Here is a 17,053-nt window from a genome sequence, read left to right as displayed (position 1 = left end):
TCTCAGTATCCTAAACGCCCTTTCATTACTAATAGTTTGACAGAAAAGTTTCTCTTTAAAACATTTTATGGTTTCAAATACAAGTTCAAATACTGAAGAAACACTTTAGCAACACAATATTTTCAATTGAAATGAGCATTTATTGTTGCTTATTGAGTTTAAAATTAACCTTTTATTGAGGCTAAACTAAAACCTCTTCTTTGAATGGGAATAATTACAAGAAATGAAAGGGATGAGGTCAATGTTATGGCAAGGAAAACCCAGAAAAGGATTTTATCGATGGCTAATGCTAATAATCGCCATTCATGGACAACCCTGTTGTGGTGATCTTCCAGTTCTTGTCTCCAAAGAAGATATTTCAATATTTTAACAATTTCTTCCTGAGGAGTTAAACCTCGAGATGAGTTTCTTGGACCAGAAGATTGTTGTTTTTGCTGATGCTGTTGTTGGTTATGAGGTTGGTTATGAGATTGGTTTTGTGTAGCTGCTTGTTGTGGATAATAGCTTTCAGTTGATCCAGTTGGAGCTGCTGATGGTGAACAATTTCTGTGTAAATTAAATTGAACTGAATTGAATCTATCTTCACTAGCATTATTATTATTGTTATTATTATTGGCATTATTAATACTAAAAGAGGTAACATTAGAAAAATCTTTGTCAACTGAAAATCCTGTTTCCAATAAACTGTCTTTCAAATAATCAGATCCACTTTGGTAACTTGGTGTGTCCAGGAAATTAAGTAACGATGGTGGATCCATATTGGCTTGAAATCCAGAGAATAGGTTACAAGCTTCAGGGTAAGTTGTAAAATTGGTTGAAAAATTAAATTTATCTGGAAAAATATTCTGTTGGGAAAAGCAAGAAAGAGAAACTAAAATGAAATAATTGATTTAAAGGTAAGGGAAAAAAAATCTGAAACTGTTCACATTATTGATCATAATTTAATAAGAAATCATTTCTCTATCTCTTTTAGGTTACTAAGTAAAACCTTTGCTCTTACCTTTGAAGATTCACTTTTACCTGTATTGGTTTTACTGTTAAGGTTGAAAGGTTTTTGGTTTACTTCTGAGAGTAAAATTTTCTTCAACCAGTCAGGTATTTCACTTTGAGTGGGTCCTCGATAATGAAAATTGAGCACAATTACAGTCATTATAACCGATACTGAAGTTATTGCCATGACGGTTGTTAAATAGATACCTGTTTAGTATAGCAAAGCAAAAACAAAAAATAATAAGAAGAGTTATTAAAATGGGATAAAATCTATCCTTATCATTATATGGATAAAAATAATGGGCAAACTTTTAGCTCATTAACTTTTGGATATCATCTGTAAGCTTATTTTTTTGACCAACATTGACCATTACTTATGTATTAAATTGAAAAGGATAACATTGTTGCAAAGCTACATTAACTTACCAAGTAAAGGTATAGATTCGGATGTTTCTGGTAGCTTCTCTGAAATGGCCAACATGATGACTGAAAATGCCAGTAAAACTGTAACACCTAAGGCAACTTTTTCACCAGAATCAGGTGGTAAACAGAATACCAAAAGAGTTAAAATGGACATCATCATACAAGGCAGGACAATGTTGTACATGTAATAAAGTGTTTTCCGTCGAATGGTTAACATTATTTTAATATCAGGAAAGGGTTCAATGCAGCATGGAAACTGGATAACATTGCGATTCAATTTGGCTTCCAGTAAATCCCATTCACCATTATGTACATAATTTTCCAGATCAACCTGAGTTGTCCTGTTGCAAAGGTCAACCTAATAAAATAAAAACAAAGTATTAAGGTCAATTAATGGATAAGGAAAGATAAAATTAGACAAAAATTGGTCAACATTACCTGAAATCCATCATAGATCCATGAACCAAATTTCATGTAACAGGTTTGATCGTCAAAGGGAAAATATGTTACATCAACTGGACAAGTACTGTAAAATTTGGTTGGAGGAGCCCAGAAAACATTGCCATTTGGTTCAACAATAGCACGAGAATTCATGTAACCACGTGTATAATCATCAGCACTTTTGAAAATAAAAGTAAAAACATTCTAAAAATAGATTCACCTTTGTCAATAAACACAACAACGATATAGATAAACAACTGATATTTGTAAACAATTTGCATGCATAATAATGTTTGTTGAAGCGATTTTGTAAACAAAAATAAAAATGAATTAACTTTAATTTCACTTTCATAGTGAGATTTGTATCAAAATTTAGGAATATGAGTAAAGATAAAAAATTACTTTCCCAAGCCCAACTACAGTTAACAAATGTGACGACTCTTTTCATTTCCTTACATTTTCATAAAGTAAAAAGGTTTTAATATTTACCACAATAGTTGCCATATTGTTATATATTTTGGTAAAGATTATTAAAAGATGAAACCTTTCACACTACAGTTAACAATTGTGACTGCTTTTCATTTCCTTTTATCTTGATTGAAATAAAAAGAGTTTACCATGAAAGAACTGAATTATAGAAAAAAGTAAAAAGTCTACAACACCGGGGGTTCCCAAGTGGTCTCCCTCCCAAGTACTAACCCGGCCCGAAGCTGCTTAACTTCGGAGATCGGACGGGATCCGGTGTTTTCAGCCTGGTATGGTCGTAGACACAAGAACTGTTTCGTTTTTGTATTTGAATGTTTCTTTTTATGATTTTGTTGCTTCTTAAGTTGATTGCATTTACTTGATTATCATCACTAGATGGCATTAGTTAATATTCATTTAGTTGTCGCCATCTAATGTGTTTTATGTTAACCAATGTTTGTTTCTATTTTGAGCATAAATCCTTTAATAATTTTTGATCAATTATGTTTTGTACTGATGAACTTTGATTAAATATAGATACAATTATTGATCAAAAATATGTTTAAGATTGCTTCTGCCTATGTTGACCTTTCCACTACATGAAACTATCATTTACAGTAAATTTTCATTTCTTCCACAGATATTAATTTCTTTCTTTCACAATTGTCTGGTTTTTATATTACACTTGTTTATATTGTACTTGTTTATGGTATTAATACTAGGTAAGTAACTTGATAACTCAACATTGGATTTGAATTACACTCTATGACATAAGTTTATCCCATTTTCATTTATTTATTTTACGCTTTTATTTGCAATATTTAGTTGATGATTTTTTGGATTTAGATTTAAATTAACTTAAAGAAAATATAAATTGCAACAAAAAAATTACAAACTGAATGGTTGAATCAGAATTTCGCATTTTGCATGATAATATTGATTGATTTAAGACATAAATTTATCCCATCATCGAATTGCAAACTTATGAGTTCAATAATCGATTGGCCCACCTCTATTCTGAATTACCTTGATCATCCGATCTTTCATTGACCTAACTAATTTTTTAAGCAATTCATCAGGAACATTTTTCCAGCATTCAATTAATGCGCTTTTCAATTCATCAATTGATCTGAATTGTCGGCCTTGTTGGTAAACTTTTCGAGTTAAATAGCCCCATAGGTTCTCGATTGGGTTGAGATCAGGTGATAAGGCTGGCCATTTCAAAATTTTTACATTATTTGCCTCCAACCAATCTGAAGTTGATTTTGATGCATGAATTGGTGCATTATCTTGCTGCAAAATGTAATCACCGTTCGTAATTAATGGACCAGATGGCAGTAAAAATGCACCTAAAACATCTTGATAGTCTGAGGAGTTCATTTTACCTTTGCAAAACGCAAGATCAGTTCGTCCACCAAATGCAAAACCAGCCCAAACCATTACTCCTCCACCGCCGTTTTGCCTTTTGCTGAAGATTTCTTTTTCCTTTCTGATATCATACCAGAAGCATCTCAACCCATCAGGGCCATCTAAATTCCACTTTTTTTCATCACTCCATACTATCTTAGCCCATTCATCATCATTCAAAGAAACCATTTCAATTGCAAAGGCCAATCTTGCATCTCTGTGCCTTTTGGTCAAAACTGGCTTCGATTTATGCTTTCCATATCTTGTTGTTGGGTCAGAAACAAGCCTACGATGAACAGTCCTAGATGAACAGGCAAGCTCAAGCTGATTTGTTATGGCCACAACGCTCAAACGATCTTTCTTAGCCAGTCTCACAATTTCACGATCTTCTCTATTTGATGTTATTTTTGGCCTTCCTGTTCTAATCGCTTGAGGTTTGTTTTCTGGTGATCTCAAAACTTTTCCTATGGTTGAACGATCTCGTCCAATTGCTTCACCAATTTTTGACAGGGACCAATCAGGATTTTGTGACCTTAACCTGAAAATTGTCTTTCTTTCATCCTCTGTCAATTCTTTTCCTTTACCCATTGTCTAATTTGTTCAAAAATTATTGTGATTAATTAGGACCTTAATATAAACTAACTTTCTTACCTTGATCTAAATGCAGTAACACGAATTTCTAAGATGGGATAAACTTTTGTCCAAGTAAAAACGGCCGAAATTACTAATTAACTTATTTAACAAAATTAGAAACTAATTTTACTTTTTATTTTGATTTCAATTGAATTTACATGCCGTTGGGATCATGTATCCATAGCTAATTCCCTTGCCTGACAATTAGATTTGGCGCAATCAACTTATATTTAAATGGGATAAACTTTTGTCATGTACTGTAGATTCATATTGCGTCTATTTCTTGTCTCAATTACTTGATAAATTGGGCAACAAAATGTTCTTTTGGATAATCTGTTTCTGTTCAACATTGTAAGTGAAGACATTTAGAAGCCAAAACTTGTAAGTCAAAATTTTCATTTCTTAAACATTCACCTGACTTAATTCAATTTATAAATCATACCAAAATGTAATGAGTTGATTTTAAATTCAAAACTGTTCTAATCAAAACTGATTTTCTCAGCTTGCTCTTCATGACTCTACAGGATATTTTACACTCTTGGCTCAATATCCATTGACGACTCTTTATGGTTGGATCATACATTTCATGAAACTCTATTCACAATCCAATATTACCATGATAATCAGCACTTCTAGAGTTACCCTACAAAACCAATCAGTCTAACCATGGACAAAGATTTTTTTATCATTTATCTTATTCAGCTTTGAATCCGATTTATCAGCTATATTTAAACAAACTGATATTGAGAAGCAAAACCAACTTCCTATAAGTCTTTATACTAAAGGTAATCAAGATGAACTTGATTCTCATTGCTTTGTCTAACAGTGGAAACAAGTAAAGATATCAACTTGATTCCTTGGCCATTATATTAAACCATTAATCAGATAACTTTCAATATTGAGTTCATTATTTTCAACAGAAATCATTTCAACCAGAATCATCGATAAATGTAAGTACACTTGATTATTGTGAGAAGTAAAGCTTTTTGTCTTCAACTTTACCCTTTTAAAAGTAAAAAACACACACAAACACCTGAACCATTCCCAAGCCATACCGAGCAACTCAGAGTAACCAATGAATAATAACGATTCAGTCCAATTGAAGGCAAGCCAAGACCTTTGAAAGCAACTCACAATATTTGCTCACAAAATGAACCATTGAAAAGTTGATCCAATATCTGATCAAAGTGACAACAATAAAGCAACTAATGAACTTGAATCAGCAAAAATTAAGCCAATGTAACTCAATATCAGATAAAGTAAACTGAAAAGTTGATCAACAATAAATTGAAGCCATTAATATCGACCAACAAAATGACTGGCAATACCAATTGATTGCGAGTTACAAGAAATGTGATCCTGAAAATTGATCAACAATATGAATCAATTTACAAGTAAATTATACAATAATCACATAAATTGCAACCAGTGATGAAGGCAAGAAACTAATTATCAATACAAGTCAACAAAAGAGGAGACAAGGAAAAAAGTCTTGCCAAGTTTCAGTTTCAGAGCAAAAAAGGTTCAACCTGAGAACGAAAAGCAATCTCTTCATGTGATTAATCAAGTTTAATACAACATTCTGAGATAACATGATTGAACAGGGTTGAAACATGATTGTGGTGACAAGAAAGGGGCCCAACAAAAGTACAAGATAAGAAGAGCAAAAAAATGACTCGAGATGTTCATTTGTTCACTGGGAAGCTTCATTTAATCGATTAATTTTCTGATTCCATTTTACCTTCATTGAACCTGCATGAACTTTCCTATGTTCAACCAAGTCTATTGATTTACAAGAATTATCAGAATCGTGCCAATAACTTACCTATTGTACAAGACGATATCTGGAAGCCAAATTAGTTCACAGGGAATCCTGATCTTGGATACGTTTCCAAATTGCTTGACATCCCAGGTTAAAAAGTCATCAATCCATTCCTAAATTGGATAGCAAAAAATGTTGATCAATTATGCAAAGAATTGCAAGAAAATGGTTTTCAATTGTTGAACCCTCAATTTTGGGGTTCACTTTAATATGCAAGTTAATCAAATTTCAAGTGGCATGTAAATTGATAAATTGCTTAGAGTAAAGTACTTTTTTTTACCTTTCATTTCATTATACTTTCAATATTTACAATGTTTGCTATAATAGCCTTGAGCTTGAGCTTTGGCTTCAATATGATTGAATACAGTTGAAATTTACTCAGTTTCTGGTGAACTTGCAGTTCATGATGATCATAATGAAAGTGAAAAGTCATAAACTCAACCTTTCATCTATCAATACTCTTGCAGTGCAATTATAAAGTAAATATAAGAAATATTTTTTCCTTCTTCTTCTCCTTTTTTTCATTTTGTCATATTTCAGAGTCATTTCAATTTTACTCAAACAATACCAATAAAAAAATGAAAAGTTCAATCTATTGCATTTGATGCACAAAAAGGCTGCATTGGGTTAAGGCAAAAAGCTACAAAAGCTAAATGTAACTTGAAATGCTGGATATCACAAATTGATTGGTTGAAAGTTAGAATTGAAATTTGTAAACATCAAAAACATCTTTTTCACTGTCATCATGGTAGATCCATTTAGATGCTTTTTAGTTTGAGTAACAATAAGCCATCGCTAATGATTGAATGTTCAATAAACTGTACTCTTTAGCAGCTAAATTGTTGCCAAGTTGAAAGGGAAAAAAATTTAAGTTCAATTAATTTAGACTGATGATGGAAACGAGCAAACGAGTAATTTTTCATTTTTTCAAATCTCGGTCAATGAGCAAAATTCATGGCTTAGGTAAAGTGACTCGGACTGAAAACATGAGTTTAAAAGAGTTGAAACTAAAATGAGTCTAGAGCTGAACATTGACTAAAAATTAACTTTTCAATTTCAAAATATTCTCGAAATGAAGTTAGAGGACGAATCATAACGAAAATAATGAGCCACAATAGTTGCGATGTTTTATGAAAAGATTTAACCTTAACATGTAAAGACACTACAGTTAGCAAAGCGACTGTGCTTTTATTTTCATTGAAATAAAAAGAGTTACCATGAAAGAACTGAATAATAGAAAAGAGCAAAAAGTCTACAACACCGGGGGTTCCCAAGTGGTCTCCCTCCCAAGTACTAACCCGGCCCGAAGCTGCTTAACTTCGGAGATCGGACGGGATCCGGTGTTTTCAGCCTGGTGTGGTCGTAGACACAAGAGAAGTGCTTGTTTTTGTATTTAAACATAACGAGATAATGTAACATGAAAATTTTAAATTGCTGTACAGAAGGATCTCTTTTAGTCTAACACTTTCTTTAATCTGTTAGTCTCTTACTTTTTTAGCTGAAAGCTTAAGAGAGACCTTACTGTAAGTCAAGATTGCTTGAGACAATCTCAGCTGAAAAAAAGCTGTATTTATTCATAATCACTAGAAAGCGCTACGAACAGATTTGGAGGAAAATTCAAAAGCATTTAAATCCATTCAAAGTGGTAATGAATATTTATAAAGTGCTGTAAAAAGTAAACAAATATTACATGTTTTTTATACGGACTCATTGATGTACCTAATTCAGGCAATCTATACAATATTTAAAGTCAATGTATCAAATTTTTGTCAACTTTCAGCTCGAACGAACTGTGATTAAAGCTTTTTTTATCCTAAAATAAATATTATTATATCAATTTGAACCTTCGTGAACATTTCTATGAAAATCTTTGCTCAAAAAGTCATGATCGGAATCAACTCGTGCATTTAAAATTATTGTCAAAATAATCGATTCTCTAATAAACTCGAGCCAGACTTAAATTATTACAATCAATAACAATTGGCGCTTATAATGATAGTCGATCACATTTATTTACATTTTGCTTTAACTAACAAAATCAATTAAATCGCAAGCAAACAATTCTAAATGCAATGAACTTGACTGTTTCGTTTAGTTGAAACGCAATAAATGAATTGAATCAGCAAACTGTTTGCATGACGTAAATTGCTCATTTTAACTTAAATTATAAAGTCAAAAAGGATTCGATCCGTAACTTGAATAGATTACAATCATCAATGTCCAACAGTTGAAAGTTTAATCCATTTGAATGGAGTCGACTAGCGAACCTCGAATTTCAAGATCATTTTCACTTTCATATTTTCTGATTAAAAGTCAATTCTTCTGGCAATCATATTTACCTTTACCTATTCCATGGTATAATCAACTGATATCAACCTTTTCCTGTTTTGTTTGCCTAACATTCTTCATTAGAGCAGCAATTTACAATTATGTGCCACTAGAACCAGTTTCGGCACTTTACATGGGCGACTATGCTTACAACTTCGGTTCAATTCATGACATAATTTGGTTCATTCACTTGTTCTGGTACACAGCCACAGTATTTGCTTTCAATTTACTCAATAAATCGAATCGATCAGTAAAATTGCAAACTTGGTTCACTTGCTTAACTATCTTGGATCAAGGAAAAGACGATTTTTTCGTGAAACCAAATGAAGCACTGATCCTTGCCTCGAAACTTCTATTCATCAGTGCTAAATCATCGCTCCTGTTTGGTCTACCGTTTACTTTCAGCCTTTTCATTCCTCACATGATCAACAACTATTCAAATGTTTTCTTATTCTTAATGGTTAGCATTCATGGACTAATCATTGTAGTGGCTGGCTTTGCGGCCATTGCCTTCTGTGTCAATATGAGCTATTTGTTCAGCTTCTATGCTTTCCTTATTGGACAAAAGTTGGCGAGAATTGCGAAAACATTTAAATCTCAGATGGATTCGAAATCCATTTTTTCTCATCGAAAAATTTCGTCAAACTCTAGTCGACTCATTCGCTTATTGAAACAAGTTTATTGCGCCAACTTTTTCTGGTCCAAATTCAATTCGAACGTCTTCATCAACACATTTTTCCCTCAAATTTTAATCTTGTATTCAATTTTCTTTGTCCCACTGAACAAGATTCACCTCATTGCTCTCTTTGGACTTGGATCGCTCAACTTTGCCTGTGGACAGTCAATCAATTTCATTAGTGGAGCTTATGCAAGATCAAAGGTAACCTCACCAATATTCAGCTTTCAATTTCATTCAAACATCTTTTCACTTATAGCTAAACCATTGTCAAAGGCAGCTGCGTCGAGTTATTTTCACAAACGGTTGTAAACTCAAAATTACTCATAAAATGAAACTTCTGATAATCTCTGAGTATTTATTGCACAGAAAATTATTTGCTGTTTTTGAATCGCTAGAACTGAATAGCTTCAACTATTCAATGGTAAGTAAACTCATATTTGACTAAACATAATTATCTCATGTTATCTTGATAGGTGTTCATTGAAATGGCCGCTCATTTAATGCTCGTCATTGTAAATGCAAATCGAAAGTGAACTTATAACGACAGAATCCGAATACGATGTTCACTGAAGTCTCTCTTCAATATTCAATAAAAGATATTTTATCAGATAATTCATGTTTGTTTTTTAACCTTAATATTATATTAATATGAGCTCAGACACAATAACTCGATATCTGAGAGACTGTCTAAGGACTGACTCTTGAAGAAATCATTTCAATGTTGGTTTGGCTCATGGAGTCAACTTTGAGTTTACTGAGGATTTGCAATCAAATTTCATCCAGTAAGTTGAATGTGAGTTAATCAGTGTCAGGGAAATGATTAACTTTCCAATTCTGGTTAATTTACTGGCTTTAAAGTGAATAAAATTGTTACATCAAATTAAGTTTTACTTGGTTAATTGTGATGAAACAAATGGACATAAATTTCAACTAAAGATGCAAATTGTTTCCATTTGTAGAGGAAAAGTTTCATTGTTCAACCCATGAATCTAGTGTCATCATTAGGTTCACCTTTTAGTTTCCTCTTTTAATGAACACATTTTGTCTCAACTTTCATCGCCTAATTTTACATCAACTTCAAGGAAACGGAAATCTTTTTCAATTCTGTAAAAGTTCATTGTTTTTCTGACTTTACTTGATAATAGCATCACCATGAGATGAGAGTAAAGATTATCACTTTTAACCCATTTTACACTCTAATTGAATCCATTATGGTTCATTACTTAAAGACTAAACAGTTGATAATGAGAGTAATCTCAAGTTGCCATGAATTTAAATGAAACCCTGAGATTGAACAGATAAACTGATTTACAATGAAAACGTTTCAACTTACTTGATCAAGCCAAATGTTTGTCGTCAAAATCTGGTTCTTTTCATCCTGAAAAAGATTCATAAATTGATTGATAAAAAAACATTGAACTTGAAAAAAGAAAGAAACAAATTCTGAAAAAATAGAGAAACAGTGTCTTCTTGATGCTAAGCATTCCGTCCCTCAGGGAATCTATCAAATTAACTGAATAATTCCTTAATGAATAGAAACATTTCCATGTTTGACATTCATCAATTTATCATGAAACCTATTGATGATAGTTTTGGCCAATTTCATCTGTTTTGCTTTTCGAGTAAACTTTCATTTTCTTTGTTCATCTTTTTAAAATTTCAAATTTGCAACTTGCACAACTTTTGAGGATAATTTTGTACCAATTTTTTCCTCTCTCATGTTCAGGCTTTACATGGTAATATTTCAAGAAAATTTCATCCTCAAAAGAAGATAGATTTTACTTGTTAGGTGAACAAAAAAAAAGATAACAAATGGAAATGGAAATGTAAATTGCAGTCGAGAAACTAACATTAACAAACACAGCGATCATCTTTAAATTACTTGAGTTTCATTTATTCAGATTCCCTGTCATTCCCTGAATAAACAATACCAATCTCATTATAACCATGTAAATTGGCCAAAATCATTTTAATCCTGATTCTTCTTTTTCTCCTTCAGTTCAACCAAATATTGATTGCAACAATTTAACTCAAGTCTAAGTGTAAGATATTTAATGTTGCTTACAAGAGTATAAAGTGATTAAAGCATTGAGTTAGTTTCATGTGAAAATTGAATAAGAATAACAAGATTTGGAAAAACAAAATTTACTCTGAAAATGTTCAATCGATAAAAAGGTCAACTTACAAGATCGAAAATTTGAGTCAAGGTAATTCCAAGTCGAACGACAATTGGATTTGCCGCGTTCTTTACTGGCCTTACATTTTTCTCGTAGTTTCTCATTAAATAGTTGAATAAGCGTCTTTCATCGTTCGTTTGATTGGCCTCATCTTGATCCACATTTGTCACCACTTGAGCACTTTGGTTGGTAAAAAAATCTAAGCCAAACAGATAACAAGAAATCGATTTTTTTCTTGAAACAAATTTCTTCTCATTATTTTGTTTTGTGGACAAAAAGAGTTAACCAGTGAATGTTATCAGTTTGAAGCATTTAGAGTGTAAATAAGATGAATAAAGGGAAAAGGTTATCATGCAATTTTGAGACGTAATCTGACTGGGAGTGAAAATGGGAGAAGCTGCATAAAAATGGGTTTACATTGTTGCCAAGTTAACCTATTAGACGACAATTCACTGATAACATTCAGTTTGACAGTTTTTCAGATAATATTAATGATAATGGTAATAAGTTGAGCTGATGGATGAATAAGTAAATCACATTCGCGATCTGATAAATGGTTCAATCGAACGGAGAATTGTACTTTTTTTGTAATTGAATATTTGGATTGTGTGTTATAGTTTGTCAATGTTAATCACTTGTTTTTTTTCACGCTCAACCATTCAAATTGATTGCTCTCTGTCAATGTTCTGCTAATAAGATTAGTTTTTTTCACAGATAATTTGACATTTTGAATACATTTTGCCTCCAAATGAAATGAGTAAACATTTTTATTCTCATCTTTTTTGTTATCAAAATATTATCATTTTCAATAATTTTATCTTCATGTTTATTTTTTCCCTGAAAAAAGTTCAACATTTCTTGCTCAATGCTGGTAAACATGGTGACTTAAGGTTGGAAATAACTTAACATTTCAAGACATTGAATTGACCCTGAATTTTGATGAAAATGAAGAGAAAATTTTGATCATTTTTAAACTTTTTTTTCATTCTATTTCAGTTCAACCAAATTGTATAAAATTCATGTTTGTATTTCCCTGTTTTTTCTGTTCATTTTTATTATATCAGTAAACAATATAATATTTGGAAGAGTAAAGAAATGAATATTACATTGATATAATGTATTGAATACAAAAGAAGTCCCTTTTTTCATTCTATAATTGTCTTCCTGACTAAGTTTGGCAAATTTGAATAAAATTGAACTTTGAAAGTTTACATTTCAGAAGTTTTCGCAATTCGCATGAATATCATGAATAACATGCATAATCATGTCAACTAAAAATATATTATGTACGGTCAAATTGCTATCAAAGAGTTGAAAGTGAATCTTGTTTGATTTGTAAATTCAACAAAAAACACGACACTGACAATACCTCTTTGGTTTGTTTAGTCTAACCTAACAAAGGCAACCTTCTAGGTTGACTGAACCATCTTGCATCCCAACCAGTCGAGGCTTCAAAACAATTTGTTTCATTGTTTAATAAATGATGATGTTCAGCTAACATGACTACATCCCTTTGACATCTTCAGGACTAACCTAACGAGCAACCTTCTAGGTTGACTTAATGGCATCTCAGTCGAAGCTTGAAAAATATTTTTTTTCATTGTTTAATGATTGAGTCTCGATAATGGCTTACCAAACATTACTCTATATTGAATCCCTTTGATGTCTTCAAGCCTAACCTAACGACCTACCTTCTAGGTTGACTTAATAGCTTCAGTTCACCTCTCAACCGTGCAATACTCAATCTTTAAAGCTATTATTAATGACTGATTGTTGATGATTAATGGTAATCTTGATGTAGATTTTTTTTCTTGTCAAACTGAAATTCTTGTTCCAAATCTCAATGAAAATTTTTCAATATTTTGTCAAGGTGATGAAAATCAAAGGTGAGTTTTTTGGTTAACTTTTGAATTTAAAGATAAAAGAATCATGATTAACGATGTGAAACAAGGATGAAATTGATTGAGATGACAAAAGAAACGGAAAGCAAAATAGATTAAAGTTGAAAAAAGGTAAAGGTTTGGGAATTTAGTGTAAAAAAATTTGCATGCAAATAATAATACAAAATGCTGAATTCTTTGGGATGAACCTTTTTTTTGCATAAATAACTAAATTAATGATTTACATATCAGGCCAACAATGAGAGTTGAACGAATCAAAAAAGTTAAAATGTAAACATTCACTTTGTCTCTATTCATCAACACAGTAAAGGTAACTTTTGAGGTGAAAAAAAATCGCTTTTCAGTCCACAAACAATGGCTTCTCTGAATTTGAAAGCGACAAGTTTCATGAATGAAATGCGTTTTCCCAGTTTGATTCATTTTGTTTGATGGAAACTCAACACATGGTTTTGTTCAAATCTCATCCACTTGAATGTTTGATTAAACATTTGAACCGAGTTTATTCAAGTGTAAATCACAATTATCTCATAATTAAAACGCTTTTAATCATTAAAGTTGAACAATGAAGTTTTGAACAAAATTTCAAATGCATAATGATTCGCTGAGAAAATGCATTTCATCAAGTTTGCTAATTGCAACTTTTTTTATTGATTATCGAGTCGACATTTTTTTTCATTTTGAAATAATTCCTTTCCATTTTCATTCATCTATGCAACTTCACCATGAATTGAGGTTTTAATTCCTGAAATGTTCACTCATGCATCTTAATGGATGGAAAACAAGGCTTCATTTAATTTCATGATAAACTGAATTTTGTGTAAAAATAGGATTCTTTTAAAAGAGAAGGAAAAATGAACAAATGAAAATGACAAAACAAGTTTACCTGAATCTTTTGAGGTAGAAGTTAATTGATCTGTTTTGTTGGCGGAAGTTGCACTGGTTAAACATGATGATTCAGATGATGCAGATAAAGACGCAGTAATAAACATGGATGTTTGAATGAGATTAATGAAGAGGTGAAAATGATTCGTTGGCATAGTTGGTTCGTATTTACTGTTGGCTTCATCAATTATACATGATTGACTGTAACAGTTTCAATCGACGAATAACAATTAATCCTCTTTCAATGAACTTTTTCAATGAACGTTGAAATTGGTTCTGAAATTTGTCGTAACAAAGTTAGTTGATCAAGATACAATTTGGTTGTAACTTGATTGATTTGGTAAAGTAAAAAAAAGGAAAAGATTTTTGGCGTTTTTTTCACTTTTCTTGTACAAAGTGACTTTTTATTGATAATAAGGATGAGTTCAACTTGATTATCACAGAAGTTTATCAATGATGAAACTAGAAGATGAAAGGTAAAAGTAAGAAGATGAAAAAGGTTAGCCAATGTTATCCAGTGAATGTTAAGTGAACCTGTGATGATGCGCTCTTCATTTTCATCACTGATCCAAGTAAGAGCATGACGATGTTGATGATAATGAAGAGATGAATCGAGATTATCTCATGGTGAGGCAAATCTATTTTTTTTGTTCTTGTTTCGAGCAACTTTTTGTCACCTCACAATGATTGATGAACCAGTGAAATAGATTGTCAGTAAAGGTAAATGACAAAATTGAACAATCTTGTCAAATTGTCAACTTCAATAGCAAAGTTCGTAACTATTTTATTTCAAGAAAACATTTCAATAAATTTTTCAGTCAAACTACGAACAGAATGTAAATTTAAAAGCTTTTTGTCAAATGCTTAGCAAGATTTTGCTTAATCTTTTGGTGAGGTAAAGTTGTCTTTATTGTGCGAGTGGTTTGAGAAGTCCGAGTCTAGTCCTTTGCTATATCGTAGCCAAAAAGCTTTGACCATTTTCGGCAAATGTGTTGCTTTGAATATCTAACGTTTTTATCGACCAAATCGATTATTCGAACAACGGGCTCCTTTTCTGGGTTTGCTTTATTGAAATGCAACTCGGGCCAATCGGTGGGCATCTTACCGTGAACATAATCGACCAATGATTTCATTAATCGTAAACTTTCTATTTTGTCTTTCATTGAATAGTCGAAATCACCTTTTCCAACTTTACTCGAATATGGATTGTAGTAGAAAGGTTCACCGAAGAAAAGTTCAATTTCATCTCCATGGTATGGACCATTTGGTCGAGCTTCTTTACCATATTTATCTAGATTGTATGTGAACACACCAAATCGAACAGAATGGTATGTTGAATAAAGTTCGGCTAACATTAATGAAGTACATCCCCATGTGTAGTCGGTTAGGAAATCGGTGAGTGATGTTTTGAGTGCTTTAGGGTCACTATCTTTTGTTTCGTTGAAATAGTATTCAAAGAATGGTTGCATTTGAGCTTTAGTCAAATCTTTTTTGACGAACGCTAAATGATCGAAAGCCATTTTATAAGCTTCTGATATATTGGTTGGTTTTAAATCAGAGTATAAAAGACCTTCTTCGTCTTGATGAATATGGTTGAGGATGGTAGTCTTCCTGATTCGTGGATGGGATTTGAAAAGTTCAACCAAAGGTTTTGGGATCAAAGGTGTACCATAAACTGGCAAAAATGGTGGATCATCTGCACCACCAATTTTTTTAATATCAGAACCTGAGTCGTGTTCAAGTATAGTTGACATATCGACTGTTTGTAGGCAAGAAATGGTTTCACTTGTTAACGGTCCAGGAGCTTCAGAGCCACATCCAACTTTTGATGCTAAGAGCTTAGTCTTGGCTAGACCGACTGAAGTGTCTTCGATGTACATTGGAGTAACACAAACTCCGCTGGTTAACCAGAGTTGTGAGTAGAGGGAATCGTCAAGTGCAGTCAGAACTGGAATTATTGAGCCCATCATGGAACCAGCTGAGTGACCTGCATAAGTAACTCGACTTGGGTCACCACCAAAAAAGGCAATGTTTTGATGAACCCATTTTAGTGCATTGATGATATCACTAACTGCTTGATTACCTTGGATTTCATCTTCATCTCCAAAAGCATAACCAAATGATCGAAGACGATAGTTGAAGGTTACAACTATCATGTTACCATAAGGTGCCAGTAGATCACCAGAATTTTGTGCTCCTGATCCATGTTGATATCCTGAACCGTGAGCCCAGAAAAGAACAGGCAAAAGTCTTCCATTGGTACCGGGCATTGCAGGTCTCCAAATGTTGATGAACAAACAGTCCTCATCCATTGGCAAGTCGGAAGGATCTTGTGGACAAATTGAACCATATTTAGTCGCATTCAAAATTCCTGTCCAACTATTACTGTTGACTTGAGAATGAACAAATCGTCGAGGAATCAATCCATAACGAATACCAAGAAATCTTTCAACAGCAAAACCATTTACATTTGATCGACTTCCTTGAATAGCACCATGTCGAGTTAGTACAATGGGACCTTCAGTAGTGGTTTTACTTTGGATTACATTAGCCCAAAGACCGAATAAAAGTGTTAATACAAAGTTCGAATGCATGATTTGTTCCAAAAATGTTGAGAAAGTTAAGGAAAACAGTGAGAAAATATCTCCAATGTTCCCATTATAAACGCTGTAATTTTCAAGGTTCATCTGGTTATCTTGAAGTAACACCCAATTTAGTGTCACTAGGCACATTTAGATGCCACAACATTGGACTTTCACTTTAACAGAGTTGAATAAGACGAGTTTGCATAAAAAGCCGGAACTGATAATGAAGGCAAAACAAAAAATGATGGATATAAACTAATAATATGATAATCTGATGATCAAAGGATCAAAAACTAGCCATTATTACCGGATACGTAACG

The 17,053-nt window shown here is 32.5% G+C and overlaps 2 protein-coding genes, 1 long non-coding RNA gene and 2 other non-coding genes across 7 annotated transcripts; 1 reads left to right on the top strand and 4 right to left on the bottom strand.

The window, feature by feature from the left end:
* Nucleotides 1-119: 119 nt before the first annotated feature.
* Nucleotides 120-14,670, bottom strand: LOC107367349 (neuronal acetylcholine receptor subunit alpha-2). Its single transcript, XM_015935044.3, has 8 exons — nt 14,150-14,670; nt 11,374-11,564; nt 10,522-10,566; nt 6,185-6,294; nt 1,852-2,032; nt 1,417-1,771; nt 1,001-1,197; nt 120-845 (listed from the first exon to the last, which is right to left on the bottom strand). Exons 1-8 carry the CDS (start codon nt 14,301-14,303, stop codon nt 165-167), a joined length of 1,914 nt encoding a protein of 637 aa, XP_015790530.1. The 5' UTR covers nt 14,304-14,670; the 3' UTR covers nt 120-164.
* On the bottom strand, nt 2,505-2,623 carry LOC112539850 (5S ribosomal RNA). The gene has a single exon (XR_003083823.2). It is a non-coding gene; the product is annotated as a 5S ribosomal RNA (ribosomal RNA).
* LOC112539674 (uncharacterized) lies at nt 2,747-6,467 on the top strand. 3 transcript variants are annotated; one of them, XR_016197945.1, is made up of 3 exons: nt 2,747-3,041; nt 4,716-4,740; nt 4,862-6,467. It is a non-coding gene; the product is annotated as an uncharacterized LOC112539674 (long non-coding RNA). The 3 variants fall into 3 exon arrangements; XR_016197943.1 differs by lacking the exon at nt 2,747-3,041 and having other exon boundaries at nt 4,618-4,740; XR_016197944.1 differs by lacking the exon at nt 2,747-3,041 and having other exon boundaries at nt 4,620-4,740; nt 4,884-5,255.
* LOC112539849 (5S ribosomal RNA) lies at nt 7,431-7,549 on the bottom strand. Its single transcript, XR_003083822.1, has one exon. It is a non-coding gene; the product is annotated as a 5S ribosomal RNA (ribosomal RNA).
* Nucleotides 14,671-14,914: 244 nt separating the features above from the next.
* LOC107367354 (acetylcholinesterase-1-like) lies at nt 14,915-17,013 on the bottom strand. The gene has a single exon (XM_015935057.3). It carries the CDS (start codon nt 16,878-16,880, stop codon nt 15,087-15,089), a length of 1,794 nt encoding a protein of 597 aa, XP_015790543.2. The 5' UTR covers nt 16,881-17,013; the 3' UTR covers nt 14,915-15,086.
* Between the last annotated feature and the right edge of the window lie 40 nt (nt 17,014-17,053).

Source organism: Tetranychus urticae, chromosome 1 (assembly GCF_039701765.1).
Source record: "Tetranychus urticae isolate SD_2017Ah chromosome 1, NJAU_TeUrti_SD_1.0, whole genome shotgun sequence".
Taxonomy (NCBI): domain Eukaryota; kingdom Metazoa; phylum Arthropoda; class Arachnida; order Trombidiformes; family Tetranychidae; genus Tetranychus; species Tetranychus urticae.
The sequence above is the reverse complement of the archived record's forward strand: the minus strand, read 5'-3'. Positions and strand labels throughout refer to the sequence as shown.